Source organism: Pleurodeles waltl, chromosome 10 (genome assembly GCF_031143425.1).
Source record: "Pleurodeles waltl isolate 20211129_DDA chromosome 10, aPleWal1.hap1.20221129, whole genome shotgun sequence".
Taxonomy (NCBI): Eukaryota; Metazoa; Chordata; class Amphibia; order Caudata; family Salamandridae; genus Pleurodeles; species Pleurodeles waltl.
The window spans coordinates 26,723,907-26,745,191 of NC_090449.1; the positions used below are offsets into that span (position 1 = coordinate 26,723,907).

The following is a 21,285-nucleotide window of genomic DNA, read 5'->3' on the forward strand; positions in this document are numbered from 1 at the left end:
ACCATGGGCAGCGTGCACACCACTACATCTATGCACCATGGACAGCGCACATGTAATACATCCAAGCACAATGGGCACAAAATACATCGTGGCTTCATGGGCAGAGCACAGCTTCTCTTTGCTGTCCGTCAGTGTACCAGGCAGTGCTTGCATGTTTGTTTCACATCACCAAGGTTAGGGACACATGTTGTTAGCAATGTTAAATACCTAATACAATGCATCGGTTGCTTCCAGCTCGTCTCACAATGAGCCAAGGGCGAGCAAACATCTACAGTTCAGCTGTTGTGCTTGAGCGCTATTTGTCATCTATTCCATGAATTCCTCTCTTTCTGATAATTCTGCCTCCTTTGTGGTAACCAGGCAACGAGGCCAAAACATTAAAGTGTCAAGATCCACACGTGGAATCCACTGGCAAAGCGTGTGTGCAATCTGAGGAGCTCAAGCTTTGAGTGAGCACAATTAGACACTTTTACTTGCAATGGAAAACACTGCACCAAATCAGTCCCTGCTCTGTACCAGGATTCAGGGTAGCCTCCGTTAGGTGGCCTTGGACCCGTCTTCGGGCACGGATGCTGCAGGCACCTCCATCCAGTGGTGGGCCGATGCCCCAATAGCTCCTTACCTTCTGCAGGTGCATGTTCTTGGTCAGCTGTTCCTCCAGCATGTTCTGCAACTTCTTGTTCATCTCCCGCAGGTTCTCATCACCAGGCTTGACTAGGTCTCGGAGGACGCTGCCGATGCTGCTGCGGTCCACCTGGCCATGCATCGCCGTGACATCTAAGTGAATGAGAGGGGGATGGAGTGAGACACTGAAGACCTAGGACTGTATACACCACAGATTGCAAAGCTGCAATAGCACGATGCCATATGCCTGCCGGGAACCAGCTTTATGGGAGTACGTCCCATTTCACCCGCATAGCTTTCCTCCCTCTTTTAAAGTATAGCTAGACACGACTCACTTAGCCCGTGTACCTCGTTCGCATGCTACATATCTCCTGTGCATTCGGACTTTACCCAATGTCACCACCACATGGATCAAAGCTACACCCCAGCACCCTCAGGACCTTTTGCCCTGAATTCCCCTAGATATCCCATGCAGCAGGGACCAGGAAAGTGTGCGGATGCCCAATGAGGCCAGACATTCGCAAATAAAACGTATCTGTAAATGAGCAAAGTATAAGGCACTTCAAGGTGAGCAGCTTGAAGAAGAGCCAAGGTGGATATGAAGAATCTGATTGAATAATATTCCAATCCACAGATCAAGAAGACAGCAAGATTCCCCTTGCAGTCCTAACAAAGATGGATGAACGAATATGAGGAGTTTCCAAAGAAACCAAACCAAAGTAAAGATCTTGGCCAGAAACTGGACTCAACGGCTGTGTATGTAGAAAGGGACATATCCATGCGTCTGTGAGTAGCTTGTGAGCTTCCTATAAGTACCTCTCCTGTGTGCAGCCCAGCCTATTAATTTAGAAGCTTTTGCTTCATTGAAATAACATACATGTACCAAAACTGAAATTATGTATTTGAAATGAAAATGTGTTTATTTTCAGAACTCATACGCTGATATGTGAAGAATAATGGCTGAATTTCCATAATATATGGTTGGTATTACATTGGTGCCAGAGGCATTACAGCTATGACTTATGTATAACTCACAAGAGGCAGTCGATACGGACAAAACCTTTATTGTATTACTGCTTGCAACCATGCCTGAGGCACTGCGGTGATTGCTGGTAGTAACCTTGCATATAGTGGTCACTAATGTCATCTTGTCGGATGTGGATTGTTTACAACACTAATAGTATTAGTAGCTCTCAATCAGTTTAATAGAACATAATTAGCTCTCGTTATAGAAGGGGTTGGAGATCCGTGGGAATCACTGATGAATGCCAGAAGCAACACCCTTTGGAGTAAAGGACCATTTCTATGCATCCCATTTGGGGACATACAACAGTCCCCTCAGGATCTGGCTATGCTACTGAGGCAGGGAATACACCATCACAGACCACAAAACAATGATTGTTTATGCTAGACTTGTATATCTGCATGTTGTCTATACCCTCGGTTTCTTTCTGATTTCTGTCCGTGCCATTAGATGCGGGGCCATTGGAAATCAGATTGTACTAGTGCGCCGATCTCTAGATTGGAATCTTATTAACACGGACTAGATGAATCCATGTCACAGAACAAAGAGGAGCGTTGGTCAGTGAGGAATCTGCAGTTAGACAGAGTCCACCAGAAAGAGTGTCACGGAAAGTAACTTTTTCTTCGGAAGGATTCTTCTAACCTCAGATTCCTCACCAAGCAGTACCTCCCCAGGTGGTGGGGCTGTGGAATGGTTCAGACCAGGAAATCTTGTAGTACAGAACAGGCAAATTGCATCCTTCTGCTGGACTTGGCTTTCTAGGCGGCAGTGTTTCACGAGCATGAGAACTGACACCCATTTAGCTGTCTGGAAGATATCCAAGACTGCCACACTGCAATCAGTGCAGTGGTAATAGCCTTTGCACTTGTGGAATGAGCGCCAACACCTTCTGTAGGCTGCTTCTTAGCTAGCCCATAACAGATCCTAATGCATAAGACTATCTTTCTGGAGGTAGTTCTCGTCTACACAGTTTTACAGTTTTTCCCCCACAAGAAACCCACAAAGATCTGATTGCCCACTTGATATTCCTTGGTGCAATCGATATAAAAGCTCAGGGCTCTCTGAGGACCAAGGCGACTGAGTCTTTCTTCCTCTTTAGATGGCTGAGGTGGGGCGAGGAAAGTTGGTGTGACAACCTTTGGTAAGAATGATGCCTTTGTCCTTTAGACCCACTTATCTGGGAGGAAGGTGATCTATGGTAGCTGGATAGGCAGCGCTTGTAGCTCACTCGTGATGTGATTGCTACGTGGAAGATGGCTTTCAGGGAGAGGAGGTAGAAGGAACAGATTTGAAGTGGCTCAATCAGGGCACACATGAGATAAGTGAGAACCAAATTAAGGTCCAGTTGAGGCATCACAAAATGTGTTGGACGGAACATATGAATTAGCGCTTTCAAGACAAAACAACAGTATGTCAGGCTAACTGTGCCTGTAAAGGCTGGATGTGGTGGGAGATACGTCATTCAACAATCTTCTCCCTGTGTCCTGCTGACAAGCATTCACAAATAAGCCTGAAGAACAAGAGCACATCTGTGCTGTCCGCATCGACCTGGACAGGTCTTTTTCGGATTCCACTGATGTTCCACGATGTACAACTTGTCCTAATGGTCCCAGGTGGCTTTCAGGTTAACCTTGCACATTTGTTGCATGATAACGGCTTGTGATTGGAGCCCAGACACCAGAGACAGACATTGTGAGGATCAGTCACCGTTATCAGTTTGTGGCACTCTGCGCAGTTTGAACCCAGTAGTTTTAGAAATGGATATGTCCTAGCACATTGGAAAAAACATTTTGATAGATAAATTCTGTACATTTTTGACAGAACTCAACAGAGCGAGCACCAGATCTGTGTTGGAAGATGCAGAAAGAAAGGAACTTATGTCAGAGGATGGAGGTGGTGGTTATGAAGGGGTGCCGACTTGACATCCGGGGTGGGACGGACCTGACTTGGAGCCACACCCCACCTAACGATGCGCAGTGGAACTGGTGAGAAAAAATCCCCAGAACCATTCTGGCATCTACAGGGTATTCACAAGGTGTTCTATCTGTGGTTAGACATATCCATAAGAAGCACTATATAAATGCAACGACAACTAACTACTACAAAGCGTCTAAATAAAATCAAGATATGCAAACTGAAGACAGATGGCTTCAATCTAAGAGTAACTGTTAACATGGACATTTATGGAATCCATTTTTTCCAGTAAGAAACTGAGAGTCAAAAATATATTTAAGAGTCATTATGCACCTCCTGAGTATTTCCACAACACAGCCAATCAATATTAAAGTACACATGGTTAAATGGATGGGCTTGGCAATTTAACAGAGAGAACAAAGTTATCCTCAGACTTCAAAATTTTCCAGCAGCTCACTACTCTTTAGTGACGGATACCTCAAGGAAAACACGTTGTGCACGAGTTACTGGTGCAGGAAATGCAGAAACCAAAAATCCCTGAATGTGTTAGAGTGCTTGTAAAGACCACAGAGGTAATATCTTTTCTGGATGAAATGCTGGAACATCTTCCTGGTTTCTCTGATGACCTCTTGAAGTTCTTGGCAAGTAATGGTTTACTGCAGGAGGTGCTGGACGGCCTTCCTCATCCTCGAAGAAGTACTGCTGCTGGCGTCCTCGGGATATGCAGATCTGGCAGAGTTTTTCAGACAGGTTGGTTTATGATCAAGGCACACCCCCACGACAGTGCTGGTGGAAGGCAGTGTCTCGTACGTCTGCTATCCACCACTAGACACAGTGGTCAGTGCAAGACGATCTGAACCACCTCATCATATCCACTCTGGAAACATACCAACAGATGGAGTCTTCTCTGTGTAAGAGCCTGGACCAGCCACGTCCTTATTCAAAGGCTCTATGTGTTCTCTGATACCTGTTAGGAGGGCATGCCAATAGCTAACTGAACAAATTACTCACTAACCCTACAGACCAAGTATTATTATTCAACAGGAAGGCCCTCAGCCACATGTTGGTATGAGGGAACCAGCCTGGTCACAACCGGCGGATCCTCAAAATTATTTTCAGGGCAGAACCGGCCATCATTGATGAGCCAGCCCATGAAGGGCGCCACTCAGGATTCAGTATAAAGTATGTGACAAGAGCCAAGCCATCAAAAGCGTAAGTGAGGAGCTGGGTCAAGAAGGCATCAGTGTCAGTCAGAGCTGAACAACGAAAAGGGTATGTGAGGAGCAAGGGCAGGCATATGTGACAAGGAGGACATCAATAATAAGCCAAGCGAGGACAGACATCAGTGACAAGAAGGGACCCAGTGACAAGCCGAGCCAGAAGCAACATCAGTGACAAGATGCACACCAGAGACAAGCTGAGCCAGAAACAACATCAATGACAGGAAGGGCCTCAATGACCAGCCAAGTCAGTACAGACATCAATGACAAGGGCAGCACTGACACACCATCAGTGACAAGACAAGCACCAATGAAAAAACAGTTAAGGACATCAGTGACAAGAAAGGCATCAGTGACAAGCCAGAACAGACAACAGTGACAATAAGAGCACCAGTGACAGACCAGGACAGGCATCAGTGAGAAGAAGAGCAGTAGTCACAAACTGCACAGGTACCAGTGACAATTCGAGCACCAATGACAAGCCAGGCTGGGACAGACATCAGTGACAAGAAAGGTGTCAATCACCAGCCAAGCCAGCACAGACAGTGACAAGAAGGGCATTAGTGACAGGTCAGTACAGACATCAGTGAAAAGGAGGGCATTAGTGACAGGCCAGGACAGCTACCTTTGACAAGAAGAGCTTCAATGATAGGCCAGGACAGACATCAGTGACAAGAAGGGCATCAGTGACAGGCCAGGACCGACACCAGTGACAAGAAGAGCACCAGTGACAAGCAACTACAGACATTTGTGACAAGAAGGGCACCAGTGACAAGCAAGTACAGACATTTGTGACAAGAAGGGCACCAGTGACAAGCCAGGCTGGGACAGACATCAGTAACAAGCCAGAACAAACATGAGTGACAAGACGAGCAGCAATGTAAAACCAGTAAGGACATCAGTGACAAGATCAGCAGTGACAAGTCAGTACAGACATCAGTGACAAGAAGATCAGCAGTGACGAGTCAGTACAGACATCAGTGACAAGTCATTACAGACATCGGTGACAAGAAAGGCATCAGTGACAGGCCAGTACACACATCAGTGACAGGAAAGACATCAGTGACAAGAAGAGCACAAGTGACAAGTCAATACAGACATCAGTCACAAGAAGGGCATCAGTGGAAAACCAGGCTGGGGCAGACAACAGTGAAAAGCCAGGACAGACATCAGTGACAAGAAGAGCACCAGTGACTGGAAAGACATCAGTGACAAGACAGGCATCAGTGACAGGCCAGTATAGACATCAGGCAAGAAGGGCGACAGTGACAGGCAGGACAGACGTCAGTGACAAGAAGGGTATCAGTGAAATGCCAGGACAGACATCAGGGACAAAAAAGGCATCAGTGACGAGCCAAGCTAGGACAGGCGTTAGTGACTAGTCAGGAGGCAGACATTAAGTGCGTAAGTGGGAAATCAAAGCCAGGAAGAGTGACGGAGACAAGTCAGTGTCAAGCCAGGAAGGGAGTCAGTGGATAGCTAGGATAGACATTAGTATCTAGCCATTAGATGAATCATAATGGGCCTCAGTGAGAAGTCAGTGCAGGACTGACATCAGTGGCAAGTCGGGCTGAATCATGTGGAGCGACATTAAGGAGAAGGACAGGCCTCAGTGGTAAGTCACTCATGAAGCGCAGTAGTGATAAGCTGCGCCAGGCATCAGTCACAAGCCAGAGCCGAGCCATGAAAGGCATCAGGGTGGGGCTGGACCAGGACAGGCAGCAGTGACATGGAGGTCCTCAGTGTACAGCTGAGCCATGAAAGGCATCAGGGTGAGGCTGGACCAGGACAGGCAGAGGTGACATGAAGGTCCTCAGTGTAGATCCGAGCCATGAAAGGCATCAGTGTGGGGCTGGACCAGGACAGGCAGCGGTGACATGGAGGTCCTCAGTGTAGAGCCGAGCCATGAAAGGCATCAGTGTGGGGCTGGACCAGGACAGTCAGCGGTGACATGGAGGTCCTCAGTGTAGAGCCGAGCCATGAAAGGTATCATGTGGGGCTGGACCAGGACAGGCAGCGGTGACATGGAGGTCCTCAGTGTAGAGCCGAGCCATGAAAGGCATCAGTGTGGGGTTGGACCAGGACAGGCAGCGGTGACATGGAGGTCCTCAGTGTAGAGCCGAGCCATGAAAGGCATCAGTGTGGGGCTGGACCAGGACAGGCAGCGGTGACATGGAGGTCCTCAGTGTAGAGCCGAGCCATGAAAGGCATCAGTGTGGGGCTGGACCAGGACAGTCAGCGGTGACATGGAGGTCCTCAGTGTAGAGACGAGCCATGAAAGGCATCAGTGTGGGGCTGGACCAGGACAGTCAGCGGTGACATGGAGGTCCTCAGTGTACAGCTGAGCCATGAAAGGCATCAGTGTGGGGCTGGACCAGGACAGGCAGCGGTGACATGGAGGTCCTCAGTGTAGAGCCGAGCCATGAAAGGCATCAGTGAGGAGCTGGGCTAGGATAGATATCCGTGACCAGCCGTGATGAGGGCCACTGAGCAGCCTGGCTAGGACTGATATCCGTGACATAAGAGGCATTAGTGGCGAGTAGCTTCAGGAGCCATGACGAGTGTCTGTGAAGAAACAGCACAGGCACGAGTGACCGGTCAGAGTGAGAAGACTGGAAAGACACAAGTTAGATCTTTGTGGTTAGATGGACTGATGTGGGCTCAGACAGACATCTGATGAGCCAGAGCTAGGCCAGATGACCTCCACGGTGAAAGGGAGCCATCTCCCCTGCGGTAGCTCAGGTGGTTTTTGCCTGGGTGTGCTCTGCCTACACCTCTGGCCATTCAGAACTAGACCACAGTGGACACCATGTGAGAGGGTTTCTTACATTAGCCTATGGGCATTAGCTGCAGTCAGCAGACTGTTTCTCCACTGCCAACCATTCCTACAAGACCCAAAGTGCATGCAGTTTTGTGGCAACCCAAACTCCACGGGAGCACACCAAGGTTTCATAGTGGCCCCTGTGCAAAGCATGGACTGAACGTGCCAGTGAATGTGAGATACTAGTGCGTCAGTGACTTCAGTGTCCGTTGTCCACACACACTGTCCTATCTGAGGATCCGCCAATATAAGCGTAGCCAGCGCACAGGTACTACACGGTCTACTCCTCGACACATGGGGGTGTCCACAAACACAACCTCAGCTGAGGAAGAGGGCCCACCAGTAACCGGCCATCCAGTGATATCACACATTCACGCAGGACCCAGGGCCGAAGTGGGCAGGATGGGAGGGGCACAATATGCCCCCATGTTTTTAATTTATGAAAAACAGTTCCCCCACTTTTTTTTTTAAAGAAAACCATCCCGAGACTGTCAATCCCCATATTAAATTGCTTCTGCTAGAGTGTCATTCAGGGAGTCTCCTGTGCTGTGAAAGCGAAGGCGAACAGACAGCTGAACAGTACACAAGCCTTCTTGCCAGTGTGCCTACTGCCTGAAACAAATGCAAATGTGAGCAACTGATTAATCTGCAAAGCTAAAGAGTGCTGTAGTCTCAGCACTGGCTTTAACTGATGGAATCCTTTGCCGCTTTGGGATGACAAAGATTTACACTTTAGGAGTGGTGGTGGAAGGGAGTTACCAGCTGAGCTGTGAAGTGTGTTCTTTTAAGGGACAGCTATATAAAAAATGCATCATGTGCTGTCTGGGTATTACCAAAAACAATATTTTGGAAGTAACATTTTTGTGCATTTTGTGGCAGTCCATCTTACACTGTGTGTAATGCAATTTTAAAATAATAACTTACATATTCACAGGGCTGTCTGACACAGGCTGAGAACTTGTAGCACTAAAAATACACAAGTCTCTATTCTCCACTGTACTAACCAAGATTTAAATCTGTGTCTCTCTGGTTACACACAGACCTCTGCAGTGCATGAACTAATAGAGGTTTCATAATGTACCATAGTGCACTTTCCTCTGATTAACTTTACTTCTTTTTAAATGTATTTCTCATTTAAGCCATGCGCTATTTTATATGTAGCTACCTGAAGGTGAAAGACCAAAAAAACGTACATAATATTTTATTTTTTTTGTCACACCTTTGACCATGGTCACTGACCCCCATCCCCACTGCATGCAGCATCACAGTTCCATACTTTTTTTTTTTAATGCACTTCGACCACAGGACCCCACACTATCCGCCTCGGAGGATTCGCCAACACAAACAGAAATCCCATGTGCGACACTCTTACTACACCCTCAAGTTGTGGGCACACACTACCCCAAAGGGGGGCAGAGACGTTTTAAGGCATGGGGAAAGTGGGCTCTGGGCCACGGCCCCAGCCTTTCAAGGGGGCCCTGATAGTGCCAGCTCCGTTCTGCAGGGATTCCTGCCCTAATCACCTCGAATAATTCTTAAACAGATTGTTTTAAATACTGTTTCACATGAATTTATTTTTTATGTGGGTGATGTGAGAGAGCCTATTACAGACATTCTGGAGAGAAATGTTTCTATATTTTAAGCAACATCCACAAAAAAGTTACTTTTAGATCAAGACAGGATCTCACATATGAGAAGTGGAAGGGCGTCACCATGATTCTACTGCAGTGATTTCAGTGAGCTGCTGCGGTGTTACAATATTGAAAACACACCTCACTAGCCCTGAATGCTAGATGTGAACACTTTTAGAATTTGGACCAGTGTGCCTGTGAGCTGTCAGTGACCGGGGCAAAGGGAGCATGAAGAGCTGACATTGGATCAAATTGAAAGTTGTCCCGAAGAGAGGCCCCCAGAATACGTTTGGCCCAGGGTCCCCCAAATCCTTAAGATGTCCTTGACACACACAAGCTCGGCTGAGGAAGTCCTGTTATCCAGTGACATCCCACCGTGGGGGTGTCCCAGCACAACCCCTGCCAGGGACACCAGCGGGCCCCCGACATCTGAGGCACGGGAGGCCTCCGGCACCACTCGACAGGCAGGGCAGGATGTGTTCAGCGGCTGTCAGCACATTTAGGGGGGGAGGGGCGGGGGAGTGACCACAAGGTGTAAATAATTCAGGTGAGAGAAAGTTCCACCATGTTTTATTAACAAGGGTAACGGCGGAGCAGCCCGCGGGGCGCATGCGCGAGGGAAGGAGGCCGCAGAGAGATGGTGTGATGGGTGAGACCGGCGGGAGGGAAAGGACAGGGGGGTACGGAGGGAAGGTAACAGGTACAGTGGGGGAGCTGGGAGACAGAGCCGACGGAACAGCAGATGGGGAGAAGAGAGGGCTGACAAAATAGGGGGCAGTGAGAAGAGGGGCGCTGGAATGTAGAGAGAAGGTCAGAGGAAATAGCCATGAGAAGGCGAGAGGAAGGATCAGAGGAGGGGAAGGAATGGCGGGGGGGGGGGGGGGTGGGGAGAAAAAAAGAGGGGTTAAAGAAAAGAGAGGAAACCAAGGCAAAGAGACTGGAGAAAAGGCGGGAGGCGCGTGTGCAAAGCCCTCCCACTTTCCGAAGACTTTAACGAGACAGTCCATGAGATGGATGTTCAGAGAGTGAGAACCAAAGGAACACGAAGAGTCAGAGAAATATCAAGAATAGAGACTGAGTGCGAACGTTTGCATAAAGGGAATGACACGTCAGAGTTGTTTCGTAAATAAAAACAAAACGCGAAATCATAACAATGGAATTGTACTCTGTATACAGAAAAGTCCTAATACAGCCCTAAGAAAGGAAGCAGGGCCGGCTTTTGGGCGGTGCGAGCGGTGCGACTGCACCGGGCGCTGACCTCAGGGGGGCGTCGAGTTTAGTAATAACTTCCGAAACTTGCGGTTTAAAAGAACCTGCTGAAAAGTTCCTTGTGCGTTCAGCCTTCAGAAACAATTAAAATGTCAAGATACCTCTTGTGATTAATGTTCCTGCTAGGGAGAGAGATGGAGTTTTGTCTAGTGGCAGCTTTGACTCAACATAAAGTAGTGTAGAGGGTTAATATGCTGCAAAAGAACTATGGGGCATATTTCAGAAAAGTGGCGCTGCACACAGTGCAGCGCCACTTTTCTTGCACCCCTTAATGCACCCACAACGCCACCATGTGTGAGTCATATTTAAAATTTGGTGCACCATGGCGGTAGTTAGGGGACTAGCGTCAGAATTTTTTACGCCTGTCCAGCGCTTTGCAGAATTAGCATAAAAAATGTTGATGCTAATCTTGCAAAGCACCCAGAGGCCCATTGTAACCAAGGGAAGCCTCCTTTTAATGCCTGCTCTGAGCAGGCTTTAAAAGTGCCCCAAAAAAAATAAGCAAAGAAATCTGACAGATTTGTTTGCGTCATTTTTTTGGCCCCCTCTAACGGGGGGATGCCCCCTTTGCATACATTATGCCTGGCGCAGGCATAATGTAGCGCAAAGGGTTACAAAGTGGCACAATGCATGCATTGCGCATCTTTGTAAATATGGTGCAGCGTTTTTGGCCTTCTAATGCCACCTAGGCAAGTGTAGTGTGTAGAGGGCCGCTGGGAGTACTAGAAAAAAACAAAGGTAAGTACTAGAACCCACCTCAGTGCCCAGGAAAGCAGGAGTAAAAAAACAGTAACTTTCCCATAAAACACAGAAACACGAGAAAGAAGATTATGCAAGAACCAGAAGAGACTGCAAGACACCAACAGTGCATTCCTGGACCTGAAGACCTGTGGAAGAAGGGGGCCAAGTCCAAGAAGCACAGATGAGTCCAGGGAGAACAGGAGCGCCTGCTAACCTGGATGAAGGTGCAAAAGAACCACCGGTGAAGAATAACAGTCAATGCTGCATCCAAGAAGACGGAGTCGGGTTCCTGGTTGGTGCGGATAATGTCCCACGCTGGATGGAGGATTGCAGTATGGTTTGCATCGCTGGAGTCTGCCAACAAGCCTCGGCACACACAAAGCTCGCGGTTAGTGGAAAACGGCGCTGCCCAGGACCAGGAGGGACTTGGTCGACTCTACCCAGAGGGGGAGCCAGAGGGGGCTCTAAGCAACTCAGAGAGCCCACAGAAGACCAGGCAGCGTGCACAGGAGTCCCACAGCACAGGGACAAAGGAGGTGCAAGAAGAGGCCCACGCAGCACTACGACAAAGTCTCCCAGGCCACTGGAGAACCACTCACGAAGATGTGCATCGCATAATAGAGTGCTGGGGGCCAGAGCTGCAAGATGCACGGAGAACTTTGTGGAAAGATGCCAACAAGCCCTGGCAACTGCAAAACACGCGGTGCACGGGGGTACTGTCTTACGTGGGGAGGCAAGCTCTTACCTCCACCAAAGTTGGACAATAGGACATCAGGACCACTTCAGTCCACCACCCGTGATGCAGGATCCACGCAGCTCAGCAGGAGAGGAGATCCACACAGCTGGTGGTCATTGCAGTAGGTGCCTGCTGAAGCAGGGGAGTGACTCCTTCACCCAAGAGAGATTCCTTTGCTCTTCTGGTGCAGGCTGAACACAGGCTGTCCTCTGAGGATGCACGACCAGGAAACAGTTGCAGTTGCTGGCAGGAGCTGAAGATACAATGTTGCAGAAGTCATCTTTGCTTCTTTGTTGCAGTTTGTAGAGTTCCTGGAGGGTCCAGGTGCAGTTTCTTCGGCGATAAATTGAAGTGGAGGATGCAGAGGATTCCTGCTGGAGTCTTGCAATCCGAATCCGAAGAACCACCCAAAGGAGAGACCCTAGATAGCCCTGAAAAGGGGATTAGTCACCTAAACAGGTAAGTATCTATCAGGGGAGGGCTCCGACTTCACCTGCTGGCACTGGCCACTCAGATGCTCCTAGAGTTCCCTGCCAACTTGGAATCCAAGATGGCAAAACCCAGGGACCCTCTGGAGGAGCTCTGAGCACCATCCCTGGAGTGGTCACTCCCCTTTCCTTTGTCCAGTTTCGAGTCAGAGCAGGGAATGGGGGTCCCTGAACCGGTGTAGACTGGATTATGGAAGGAGGGCACCAAATGTGCCCTTCAAAGCATTTCCAGTGGCTTGGGGAGGCTACCCCTCCCAAGCCTGTAACAGCTATTTCCAAAGGAAGAGGGTATAGGACCCCTCTCCCAAAGTAAATCCTTTGTTCTGCCTTCCTGGGCTCGAGCTTTTCAAGCAACAGGAGGGCAGAACCCTGTCTCTGAGGTGGCAGCAGCTTGGGCTGCCTGGAAAACCTAAGAAGGCTGTAATGGCAATTCTGGGGGTCCTCTAAGGAGCCCCCACAGTGCATGGAATCATACAACCAATGCTTGCAAAAGCTTTGGGGTATGATTCCAACATGTTTGATACCAAACATGCCCAGGTACAGAGTTACCATTATGTAGCTGGACATAGGTAGTGACCTATGCCAGGACATGCGTAAATCAGTGGACACAGTCAAACACACTGACAAACAGGCCAAAGTGGGGGTAACCAGGCTAGAAAAAGGCTACTTTTCTACAGTCCTGGGCTAATTGTAGAGAGCCCGCTTTCAACAGCAAGGTAAGGGAGGACTTGAAAACCCAACCTCTGAAGATGGGCAGTGACCACCACCCTCTCCTTCATGAACACCCGAAGGGCACTGGTGAGCCTGAAAGAGAGCATGGCAAATTTAAAGTGTTTGTGGACCATCTTGAACCAGAGATGGCATCTGTTGGCCTGCAGAATGAGGATGTGAAAACAGGAAACCATCAAGGTAGAGCATGCTGGGACAGGAAGGTGAGCTGTTTGCAAGGCTGGGGTGCATAACACACCTACCAGGGCAGTGGAGGGACAAGTAAAAGGGAAGTTGTTATCAGGGCACAGCAGGACCCAGGAAGATAAGCTGGGTACGGGTATGATGTACCCAGATCACCCTTCTTGAAGGGTATTGCTTGCAGGGAAGGCTTCTTCAGCAGCCACAGCCTGGTTGTGCTGTGTCCATAACTAAGATGAATACAGCACTTCGAAGGACAACGTGCAGACAGAACCAAGACCAGGGCTAAGGTGCTCACAGAGCATGTTGGGGAAACAGAGAAGGGGAGTTGTGTGCTAAGCAGAGGCACTTATGACACATCGAACAGGAGTGCAGAGATCAGAGGTGGTGGACTGTGTGTTTCTGGGAGGTGCATAAGGCATCTTCAAGGCCAATTCAGATACTGGTGAAGCCAACCAGTGTGGAGGGCTCAGGTACCCATAGGGCAGGGCAACTGAGAAACGTGGAGTTGTTACTAGGCTGTAGGATTCACGACGCCTAGCAGGAGGAGTGCAGGGATCAGAGTCAATCACCCATGTGCTGGCCAGAGGTACACTAGACACTTCTTTTGGAAATGCAGGGACCGGGGAATGATGAACCATTTGTAGGACTGAGGAGTATAAGTTATCCCCAGCATGGTGCAGGTGCTCAGAGAAAGTCAGTGTGCAGATGTGAGGATGTGTGTACAAGGAGCTAGGGTTGAGCAAGGCTTGGGCACAGTAGGGCCTAGGGGAGCAGTGGTGTGGAAAGCTGATGTGCAAAAGACACCTTAGGGCTATGCTGAGCCTACGTGAGGTGAGCCGTGAACTTTTTTGGCGTGCAAAACACACTTGCTGGGCAGTGCAGAGACAAGGGAAGGTGAAAGATTTGCAAGGCTGAAGTGTGCAAGGCATCACAGGGGCAGTGCCTAGCAGAGGCCATGTGAATAGTTCCAGGGTTGTAGAATTTTATAAAGGATCTACCTGTACAAAGGATGGGATGCTTCAAAAATCTACTTGCCCTGTAAAAAAAAAAGCCACTTGTTCCTTTTGGTGTCATGCAGTGAGGTGACAAATTATGTCAAATATCATCAATGTTTTGATAATAGCCTCTCGGATTATGCCAGGCCTCATTACACCAGGGACAGATCCTAACAAGATCTGACCAACTTTCAGCAAACCTACTTACTGACGGCGGGAGGGGAGATATTTAGGGAGGAAGACTTGTTCCCAGGTATCTCAATCTCTCCACCTCCACAAACAAACATGTTTAAGGGTATTCACCAGCTCATCTTCAATCTCTTCGGTCACTGGAAAATGTTGGAAATGTAATCCTGACAGAGCAGGAGTAACATGTTTTCCAATATGGGAGAGAAGGGCATATAGGGAAAGTGACATTTCAATGCTCAGCAGATTTTTCATGAGCAAATGTACGTACATATATTTCCTTCTGCAAAAATGAAATTCCCAAAATATTTGATGGGAGTAAGGATTCCATGCCTACATTTGAAAAAACTTCTGTATTTCGGACAACTGTAAATATGCACAATTACACATACGAACATGTGCATTTGCCCTAATTTATTCGCATGTTGCCAATAATGAATTACCACTGAGTCTCCGTGATTACAATTTTATTTAAAATATTGGCCTGCATCAAATATGTTTTACTAAATAATGCCTCAGAGAAATGATATTCAAAGTTGCAAAACATTTTTTTCCAAGTTGCAATTTTTCTATGCACTTTAGGTCTGGACTGGTACAGCATAGCAGCCAACCAGGATTTTTGCTAACAATGTAAGCAATAATAAAATGGCATTTGGGTCCACCCTTTTCAACCATTGGCTTACCTCCTTCAGCCACTGGCTTGAGACTTTGTCAATCAGGCACTGATGCAGCCCGGTAGGGCATCCATTTCTCACCCATGCTACCTGGGTGTATCCTCTATCTCCACTCCAGTACTTGCATTGAACTGAATGAGGGACTACTTCGCAACTACAGCCCGTCTCGCCTGCTCCTTCTGGCTCCCTCCATGTGTCTAATTCTAATGTGCTAACACATGCAAATTAAATCTAGCCCATTGCCTGGGCTAATGCTTGCTTTATTTTGAAACCAAACAATTGCCAGTCCTGCTCTTGTGCTTATGCATGTATTTATATATATAATAATAGGGAAGCATTAAAGCCTCAAATTGTTACGTTTTGTAAACATGTACACACTTACCTGTCACTGGAAAAACAGGTGCACTGGCACTAATGCTCAGGAATGTGAGAGAACAACTTCACCCTACTTATGCCTGTCTTTTACTATTCAAGGGAGGACAGGAAGCCCCGGTTTCCTAGAGCACATGACATCTTTGCTGTGGCACTGGGGATGTTAATGCAGCATACACACTGCCGACGCCAGGCTCTGAGGCGCTGGTGTCACAGCCAGACGATGCCTTTCTTAGATTTCTTTTAAATGCTTGGCCAGCTGAAAGTAATCCAATCTTCTACTCTTCTTTCTAAACTTAATGCAGTTTCGAACCATGCAAGCGATACTCAAACTCTCTGGCCACGCTCATGCAGTGGAGCCGTAAGTGTGGGCTAGAGGGAGGCTTGCTCAAAAGAATATCAGAGTACACTTCCTGACGCGTGATCCCACTGCACAATACAGGAAAGAAACTGCAGAAGGAAGGTCAACACCTCTATTAGTGGCAACCTATACAAACCACCACCCCAACACATGAAGGACTTCCACTGGTGGACAACAGAAGACCCAAGCCAGGTGCATTGTCGCCATCTTTATGCTTTCTGGTCATGATGGTGCTTTGGCCAGTGCTTTAAGCGGGGAGTAATAGTTCTGACTTTCTGTCTCTTTAAGATGAAAGTCTGCCAAACAAGTACTTTAAAACAGGAGGAGGAGATGTGGCCCAACTGGCAGTGCTGCCAACTTTAGAATGTGGAGCCAGGTTTAAGTCCCTGCGTCGGCTCAACATCCTGTGACTCTGGGCAACTCACATAACCCCTCATGCCAAAACAAAAACTGACCTTGGGTTATGTTATCCGGTGCTCATGTAAAGCACTCCAGTGCACTCGGGCCTAGTTCGGAGACCCACTGCAGGAGAGGTACTGCTTTGGTATTTATTCTAAGGTGAGGAACCTGTGATTAGAAGTATGTATCAGAAGAACAAGTTACTTACCATTGGAAACGTTTTTTCTGGTAGAGATTGTATGTAACCGCAGAGTCCTCACCGACCCTCCCATCCTCCCCATTGTGCGAACTGGGCTCTGCATGTAAAAGATCGCGATAGATACTGCACATTCGTCAAACGTCCATTGGGACGTGGCTCTGTGTTTTTGGTGCAGAAACAGTCACAAAAGAAACTAATGTCAGCACTTCCGACATCTGTGCAGAGCTGACCGACGCCACCTACCAGCGTGCAGACCTACTGCTTAAGATTTCCAGTTGACGCCTGGGACCTTTTTAAGGTGAAGAATCAGCGGTTAGAAGCCACCATCAGAATGGGACATGCTATGCACATACCTCCCCTTTTCACATCACCAATAGGGAAGGTCTCTCTATTGATATAGCGAGAGGTGAGGCTCTGAGATCTAAGGTTCATTAAGAGATGTGTATGTGAATGGCAGAGGCTGGTTCTAAAGGAAGTGACAGCAGAAAGACGCCAGGATGTGATTCCAGATGGTACAGCAGTGACAGCAGGTCTGAGTGAGAGCAGGACGACAGCAGGTGGAATATCACCTAAATTAGGATGGTATCAGAACTGGAGTATGTACTCTCTCATAATATATATATTAATCTGCGAGTTAAGCACCCACTCTAGAGAGCTCCTTGTAACCTAAATGTTGCACATGCCTTAAACGTACATTGTCTGTGAGCAATTAAATTAAGTTCTAGTCTTCCAAGTTGAATCTGATCTGCAAGGAATGGAAAATTGCACCTGCTGCCTTTTGTGTGAGAGAGAAGTTTACTTTGCTGCTGCCTGATGTGTACGTGCCCTGTGACTGGAAAAGCTTGCACAGCTGCTGCTCTAGAAGTAAATGTCTTCTCAAGGAGGAAGCTTGCACTATCTTTAACAAAGCTGTAGATGTTCTATGAGGAAGGGTTATTTCCACTGCTCTTGCTCCATTTGATGGAAAATAAAGGTTGTATTGAATGTACTTGCATGACATGCCCTATGAATCAGGGACCTTTCATATCTGATGTGAGATACCTAGGATGTGTACTCCTGAGGAAGGCTCTGACCCTATATTGGAAGTATTCAAGCACTGTGAGATGTTGATGGAAAATAGAAACAGGGTCTGCTGCTCAACTCTCATTTTTAATCTTATAAGTGGGGCACCAGTAAAACCATTTTTAGCTCATGCACACACTTTTAATGTAGGCCTGATAGTTTACAAATGAGGAACATCAATCTTGATTAACAAGTTACTTACCTTCGGTAACGTACTATCTGGTAGAGACAACATCTTGCTGCAGATTCCTTACCTTTGAATTTCCCAGGTGTCATACTGGATCCAAAAGATTACCCCTGAGCGCCATCGGGTGGCTTTGTTTGGTTCCGCGTGTCGTCGCTGTCGGCGCCAGAAGTGACGTTGTGGTCACCTATACAGGCGCCACCCAGGTGCACGGACGTCAGTTACTTTTCACAACTTTACACCCCAGAAGTGCAGAGCCATGACGTGGACTGACATTTTATTTGTGTCCAAGCTAGGGCCCTTAATAGGATCAGCCCTAACCCTAGAAATCTGTCCACAGAGCAGGGAGGAATGGGTGGGTCTGGGAGGAATCTGCACCTAGATATTGTCTCTACCAGATAATAAGTTACTGAAGGTAAGTAACTTGTTCATGTGATAGAGACTTTTAACTGCTGATTCCTTGTCTTTGAATAGATACCCAAGCAATAACATCCCGCTGGTGGGCTGCGGACAAATTGTAAACTAAGAAGTCCTGTAGGACAGAAAAGGCGAAACGCCTGTCTTTGCAGACCTGATTGTCCAGGCAGTAGTGTTTGGCTAACGTGTAAGGACATCCTTGTTGCTGCTTGACAGCTGTCCAGGGCTTGGACTCAATGTGCCAATGCTGTGGTCGAGCCTTTCCTCTGGTGGGATGGGCCCGTAAGCCCTCTGGAGGCTGTTTCTTGGCCAGGGTGTAGCAAATTTTAATACAGAGAACTTCCCAGCGTGAAATGGTTTGCGTCTGCACTGCCTGACATACCCCACGAAGAGCTGATCGTCCACCCAGAACTCTTTTGTACGGTCAAGGTAGAACGACAATGCTCTTTTTGGATCCAGACACTGGAGTCGCTCCTCTTCTTTAAAAGGATGTGGAGAAATGTAAAAGGTGGGCAGGGTAACATTATCCCAAATGGAATGGGTACACCACTTTTGGAAGGAAAGAGGCCCTCAAAACACAGACAAATAGGGAAGCTTGTATGGTAAAGCCAGCAGCTCACTCAACCTCGGGGCAGATGTTACTGACACTAGAAAAGCTGTCTTGACGGCATGCAGCCAGAGGGGACAATTGTGCAGTGGCTCAAAAGGAGCACGCATGAGGTATGTGAGAACTAAATTAAGGTCCCACTGGGGCACGATAAAGGGCAAAGGGAGAAACAGATGTACAAGCTTTTTGAGAAACATATTTACAATAGGGGACTTGAATAAAGAGGGTTGGTCAGGTAGCCACAGGAAGGCAAACGGAGCAGAAAGATAACCCTGAAGAGTACCCAGAGCAAAGCCATGCTGGGCAAGGATAAGAATAAATAGAAGAATATCAGAGAGACACAAAGAGGATTGATAGACTTTTCCGTACAAAAATTTACAAATGTTTGCCATCAGCCGGTGTATACTGTGGCGGTGGAGGAATGCCTGGCTGCCAGAATAACATTACAGACTTCAGGAGGAAGGTCAAATTCTGTCAACTGCTGCCGCTCAATCTCCATGCAAGAAGGCGGAGAGTTGACAGGTTTGGGTGGAGGACCCTCCCCTGCTGCTGCAACGGAAGATCCTCCCGAAGTGGCAGCATGATCAGAGGATGGATGCGCATTTTCACGAGCTCGGGATACCAGAATCTGTGTGCCCAGTCTGGTGCCACAAGAATGACTTGGGCCCATTTGTTCCTGATCTTCTTGAAAACCCTGGGCAGAAGTGGTATGGGCAGAAAGGCATACAAGAGACCTTATTTCCACTCAGGACGAAAAGTGTTTCTGAGCGATAGCCGACTTGGAAACTCCAACATGCAAAACTGCTGACACTGCGTGTTCTTTTCGGAGGCGAACAGATCTAACCAAGGTTCTCCTCACTGCTGAGTCCTTGTACCACCTCTGAAATGAGACACCACTTATGATCCGTTAAAATCCACGGCTTAGTATGTCCGCCCTTACGTACAAAGAATCTGCCAGGGGTTGAACCACCAGGGTTATGCCTTGCTATTCCAGCCATGACCAGAGACACAGGGCCTCTTGACAAACAGTCCATGACCCCACCCAGCTCTGCTTCTTGCAGTACCACATGGCAGTAGTATTGTCTATGAACACCAGCACTAACCTCCCTTGATAGAAGGTAGAAATGCTTTCAATGCTAGTCGAATCACACAGAGCTCCAGCAAAGTGATGCAGAGTCTGGATTCTGCCAGAGACAGGAGTGAGGCATCTGTCACTACTGTCAGATCTGGTAGGGGAAGTGAAAGGAGGCTGCCTTTTGCCCCAATCACAGTTTGTCAACCACCACTGCAAGTGTTTTGCAGTTCCCTCCGAGATCTGGACCATATCGGAGAGATTCCCCCGATGCTGTGCCCACTGGAACTTCAGGGTCACACTGCAGTGCCCGCATATCCCATCTGGCATGATTCCCCAACAGGATGCAGGAGGCCATGAGGCCCAGCATCCACAGAGTCATTCTCACAGAAATCCAGGACAGAGGCTGAAACATCAGTATCATAGCCTGAATATCCTGGACTCGCTGATTTGGAAGATCTATCCGAAACTGCACTGTGTCCAGAACTGCTCCAATGAAAGGGAGCATCTGATGCTTCACAAGTGACTTCGGCATGTTTATAGTGAACACCAGAAAAATGCAGGAGGTCCGCTGTAGTCTGAAGGTAGGAGACAAGTCTGGAGCGAGCCTGCCTTGAAGAGCCAGTCATCGAGATAGGGGTAGACCGATACCCCTAATCTTTGCATAGGAGCTGCAACCACCGCCATCACCTTGGTGAACAACCATGGTGCACTGGCAAGGCCAAAAGGGAGCAATGTAGACTGAAATGGCTTGTGGCCTACCTTGAACTGCGGTTAACGCCTATGGGAACGCAGGATGAGGATATGGAAATATGCATTTTGCAAGTCCAATGCTACCAGCCAATCTCCTTTGTCTAGGAGAATCAGAAAGTATCAGGAATAACAACCACTGCCTACTTCTGATAATGGAATCCTCTGCAGATCACTTGGCCAAGAAAGCTGTAACTTCCTCCCAGAGTAAAGACAGATGATCTTCTGTCAGCCATTCTTGTCTTGGCAGTATAGGGGGAAGAGAAGATTCGAAGGGGAGGGAGTAGCCCCTCCGAATGATCTGAAAGATCCATTTGTACAATGTAATGGACCGCCAGTAGAGAAGATGACATTGAATTCTCCCTCCAACTGGGCACTCATGGTCTTGCAGAATCAGATTAGGAGGGCTTAAAGGCTGCAGCTGCCGGTGGGCTGGTGGCATCTGATTTCTGGCTACCTGACCCATTAGGTCGGAATGCACTGGGTCCACGTCCTTGCACAGCTTGGTAGGCCTGAACAGGACGGTGGCTTGCATAGGGATGGCGCGGTGGCACGCCCCTTCCATACCCACGAAAGGCAGACTCGGGATAAGAGGACACTGAGAGGCCCAAGGACGTGTCCGTAGCC

At 48.1% G+C, this 21,285-nt stretch overlaps 1 protein-coding gene across 2 annotated transcripts in view; it reads right to left on the reverse strand.

Annotated features, from left to right (window-relative positions):
• GRIPAP1 (GRIP1 associated protein 1) overlaps positions 1-21,285 on the reverse strand; it is a 485,545-nt gene that overhangs the window by 44,249 nt on the left and 420,011 nt on the right. For both annotated transcript variants that reach the window (XM_069209507.1, XM_069209509.1), the window contains one exon: positions 623-777. In XM_069209507.1, coding sequence (XP_069065608.1) covers positions 623-777 — 155 coding nt within the window. The remainder of the gene's footprint in view (positions 1-622; positions 778-21,285) is intronic.